The sequence below is a fragment of the Oratosquilla oratoria genome, chromosome 4, assembly GCF_046742065.1.
Source record: "Oratosquilla oratoria isolate Oo_2021 chromosome 4, ASM4674206v1, whole genome shotgun sequence".
In the NCBI taxonomy this organism is placed as follows: domain Eukaryota; kingdom Metazoa; phylum Arthropoda; class Malacostraca; order Stomatopoda; family Squillidae; genus Oratosquilla; species Oratosquilla oratoria.
The window spans coordinates 12816941-12821940 of record NC_134780.1 but is presented as its reverse complement, the minus strand read 5'-3'; the positions used below and the strand labels follow the sequence as shown (position 1 = coordinate 12821940).

Here is a 5000-nt window from a genome sequence, read left to right as displayed (position 1 = left end):
GTGGACTGGTTAGTGAGGTTATTTAATGTTTGTTTAAGAGAGGGTAGAGTGCCGGAGGAATGGAGAAGTGTTGTGTACTCGTTCTTGGTGTTGATTGGTCCGTCCGATCGGGTGATCTCTCTCTGTGATCGTGTTGGCTTTGTCCGGCAACAAAGTTCCTCCTCATGCTCGGTAATGCTAACAGGTCGGACATTTGGATGTTTAAACTAGGGTTCATATCTTTGATTAATAGCGCTTCTAAGATGGGGAGGCGACGGGTATCTTGGCAAGTCGTTATGATGTTCGTATTTTTCACCATTATTTCTCTTGTGAGGGTTGTTTGATGTTCCTGTCTTAAATGGTTTTGGGGGCTCCAGATGCGAAATGGCAAGTTATGCGTCTACTTAGTTTAGTCGTAGTCATGCCGACACAGGTAGACGGTAGGGCTTCACAGTTCCCTAGTGTGCAAGTAAATCTATATACGACATGTGACTTTTGAATTGGTTCTTTATCAACGTTAGGGCTGTTACATAATAGTAAGTGTTTTTTTGTTTTTGTTTTCTTTTGTAATAAATTATGATGTTTAATGTTTTATCTGGGTTTGTTGGTTTTACGTTTCTCTTTACAATTTTAAGTTTTTCGATTTTTTTTTAAACTCTTCCTCACTGCAGCCCATATAATAGTTTGCAATAGGACTCCAAGCGGAGAACCCATAGCGACTCCATCGACTTGTTATTTTTCTCCGCGTGGGCTGGTAAAGGGTACCTCTTTTGTGCAACACATCAGCATGCCACGGAGTGTAGATTCTGGGATGGCTATGTTGGGAATACTGTCGTTATGGTAAACACGGTCAGTTATGTAGTTAATATTGCGATCAATTGGAATGTGCGTGAATAGCTTTTCTACGTCTAACGAAGCTATGATACCATTGGCACTATTTGCCTTCAGGATGTCCAAAAGGTCGGTTGAGGGGTTTAAGCTGTAGGTAGCAGGGACGTATGGGGTCAATATGTCACACAGTTGTTTAGCTATGTTATAGGTTAGAGATGGGATTTGGAATATGATGGGTCTGAGTCTGTTACCTGGTTTGTGAGTTTTTATATTCCCATAACAATATCCCGTACTATAGTCTACCGTCAACTTAGTAAATTTGATGGTGTTGGTTGCGGCGTTATTCATCGATATTAGTTTATTTAGTTTCTTCTTTAGGGCCTCCGTGGGGTCCTTTGCTATCTTTTCATTTTATTTTTATTTTATTTTATCCTTAAGGATGGTATGTATTTTATCCATATATTCTGAGGACCCATTTTGTCCGACCCGATGCGGCCGGGTCATGACCTCAGGAGAGCCGGTGACTGCCAGGTTGTTCGGTCCCTGGGGACCTTCTGAGGTGTCGATGCTACTTATGCGTCGCCAGCGAGGCAGCAGCCTCACAATGAGACATAACACCACAAATCCAAGTACCAAAAGACAAAACACCAGAAGCCCAAACATACGACATTTCGTCATAACATGAAGCCGGAGGCTCTCCCTAGCACGTGACATTTCATCACCACCTGAGTTACCAGGATGGGGCAAAGGGTACTTATTTGTGAACAATATTTTGATGCAGCCTGAGAGGATTTCTTCACGTCGTCTTTTTTTCTGCATGACGGGGTGGAGAGGGGGAGTAACTAATTAAGTGAAGTGGCCTTCCTGTGGATGTACTGTTCCTTGCTGCATTGTGTTTGACCCAGGGCAGCAGGCGGATGCAGGGGTTACCCATCATCTATGAGGATCTGAGATAGGAGGGGTGGAAAGGGTGGTGGAGGGGACTGAAATGGGTAGATGTCACACCTTGGTTCAGAAATATGATCCTTAGAGCATTTAATGTTAAGTAGCAAATGGCTTAAGCATGACGCCAGTATTTTCCCCTTTCTATTCTAGTCACCTTATATATATATATATATATATAAATATATATACATACATAAATATATATATATATATACATATATATATATATATATATATATATATATATATATACATACATAAATATATATAAATATATGTGTGTGTGTGTATATATATAACAATTGTATACCTTAGCTATAATTTAAGTTCTTAAGGAAACAAAATATGTGTATGAAATGATCACTCCTTATAGAACCAAATCACCCTTAGCCTACGTTTCATTGGTTCATAGCATGTGTTCTTTTGGACTGAAAGGTCTTCCCTTTTGAATTTCGGGGACTGAATTTGAAACTTTCCTTTCAGAACACGAAGTACAATACAGCAGTGAAACTAACAGTAGTGCCATGTCCTCCCGTCGTAGAAGTCAAGATTAGAAGACCCGACACCAAGTACCAGCTCGGATTCTCAGTTCAGAATGGAGTAGTAAGTTGATGTCTCATCATTTCCTTCATGGGGGAGGTGATTGTGTGTGTGTGCATCTGTATTTACCTGGTTGTATTTTACGGAAAGGGAAGCTATGCTTGTGGTGTCCTGTCTTCATATCTCATATTATCTAAACTGTTTTTAAATTCATGTATTGTTTTTGCACACACCATTTTCTCATCTAACTTGTTCCAAATGTCTATTACTCTGTGAGGAAAGCTTTTCTTTTTCATATCTTTTTCTATAGCTGTCTTTCTTGATTTTCTTTCTGTGTTCTCTATCAGTCTGTCTAGCTTTCCAGAGAAATTTTCTTGTTGAGTAAAGACTCGTATATTTAAAATGATAATGTTGGAAGTGAGTTATCTTTTATTGCTTTGGGTTCCTATAACCCGTTTGTTGTTGTAATATTCTTAAAGCTGAATGAAGTAGTGCAGCAGCAGCAGCCAGATGAAGCAGGGAGGGAGGACATTTTTTCAAAACTTTGCAGTTCAGTTTTCTAAGCAGTCATTTCCAACACTTGATTCTTCATTTTCTTTCCTATTTGAACCTTTTTATGATGTATCCTCAGACCATTCTATTAAGTCATTGAAATAATTTGCATTACAACAGTTCTCTACATCTCTGAACTTTTTGCAGATCTGCAGTCTTCTAAGAGGTGGTATAGCAGAACGAGGAGGGGTTAGAGTAGGTCATCGCATTATAGATATCAACAATCAATCTGTGGTGGCGGTTCCTCATGAAAAGATTGTTAATCTTTTAGCAACGTCTGTAGGAGAAGTAAGTATTCTGTGAATGTTATTACTCATTAGTTCTGATGGTTGCATTGCATAGTACTTTTTATTTCTGTTGACTGTACCACTGGAAGGAATCCTAGGGAAATAAAATGTAGAAGTAGGTGGCAGCAGTCTCTAGATTTACCCAGGAATCTATCTGTCAGAAGAAGTACACATACATGATGAGCATGTGGTGTCTGCACCCAGACACAAGACCCAAGCTTGTGTTGTATTGTTTAAGTGGGTAACCTGAATGTAGCTGAACAAAGAAATATCTTGATAATGTCTTTTCTTTTGTCTTTTAATTTAGAAATCTGTGGTGTCACTCTGGATTTGTTTGGTAGTATGTGCTTAGTAGTGTGCATATGTGTGCATGAATCTGTATATTTACCCATCTGTATTATACAGGAAAAGAGCAACATTCATTGGGTCCTGTATCTTATTCTCTAATTTTCTAACATACCTAGACTCAAACTCATGTAGAATTCCAACTTAATTTATGTCCTTGATTTCCAATTATCATATTTAGATTTGAACTCTTGTATTGTTTGAGCTTGGGCTCTATTTACTTATCCAATTATAGTTTACAGGGAAGAGGGAATGCTTGTTGGGTCCTGTCTCCTATTCTATAATTTTCTAACATACCTAGACTCAAACTCATGTATGGTTCCAAGTTAATCTATATCTTTGATTTCCAATTATCATATTGGAAGAAGGTTTCTTCAAAGTTAATGTGGATGAAGGTGGAACTGGGAAGGGAGATGTGGGTTTTTGTAAGTGCATATGGGCCTGGTAGTGAGAAGAATGTAAAGGAAAGGGAGGCTTTTTGGATAGATTTAAATGGGTACATAGAGGGATTAGGGAGAAATGTCAATGTAGTGGTATTGGGAGACCTTAATGCTAGGGTAGGAAATGAACCAATAGATGGAGTGGTTGGGAAGTGTGGAATTCCAGGAAAAAATCATAGTGGAGAGTTGATGGTGGAGATGTGTCTAGAAAGTGAGTTGATGATGGCAAATACAGTATTTAGGAAGAAAGTCAAGCATAAGTACACATGGGAGAGGGTGGTGGATGGACTATATAGTGGTAACCAGGAGTATAGTAGGAAGAGTTAAGGATGTACATGTTCTAAGGGGAGAGAGTGGGGGAATATTAGATAATTTTTTGGTGGAAGGTAAGTTGAGAGTGGAGGATAGATGGAGAAAAAGGAAAAGGACAGAAGGTAGGGAGGTGCTTAGAGTGAACTGCTTAAATGAGAAAGAAAAGGAGAAGGAGTACAAGAAGAAGCTGAGAGAGGAGTGGGAGGGAGTGAAGGATAGAGTAGAACTAGGAGTGGAGGAGGAATGGGGATGGTTCAAGGAGGGAGTCATAAGGTGTGCAAAGATGGTGTGTGGAACAAGGAGGATGGGAGGAAATAGAAAGAAGGGTAGTGAGTGGTGGGATGAGGAAGCAAAGAAGGTTGTAGAAGAGAAGTGAGCTTTCACAGATTGGTTACAAAATAGGACAAGAGAATCATATGAGAGGTACAAAGAAAAGAGAAGTAAAGCATAAGATAAAGGAGGCAAAGAGGAGAGTAGATATGAAATGGGGTAAGAGTATGATATAAAATTTTGAAAGGAAGAAAAGGGTGTTTTGGAAAGAAATTAAGAGAGGAAGAAGAGGTGAATCAAGTAGAGAAGAAAAGGTAAAAGGTGCAGATGGAGAGATGATAATGGAAGAGAAGGCAGTAAGAGGAAAGTGGGCAGAGTATTTTAGGGAGTTACTAAATGTGAAGGAGGATAGGGAGGGAAAGGTAGTTGCGGTGGGAAGCACTAAGAAAATGACCATGATGAGTGAGGAAAATGGAGGAGAAATAAGGAAAGATGAAGT

At 39.3% G+C, this 5000-nt stretch overlaps 1 protein-coding gene across 9 annotated transcripts in view; it reads left to right on the top strand.

Annotated features, from left to right (window-relative positions):
- Window positions 1-5000, top strand: part of LOC143024621 (uncharacterized) — a 298809-nt gene that overhangs the window by 291910 nt on the left and 1899 nt on the right. For all 9 annotated transcript variants that reach the window (XM_076183491.1, XM_076183493.1, XM_076183490.1 and 6 more), the window contains 2 exons: window positions 2239-2358; window positions 2995-3135. In XM_076183491.1, coding sequence (XP_076039606.1) covers window positions 2239-2358; window positions 2995-3135 — 261 coding nt within the window. The remainder of the gene's footprint in view (window positions 1-2238; window positions 2359-2994; window positions 3136-5000) is intronic.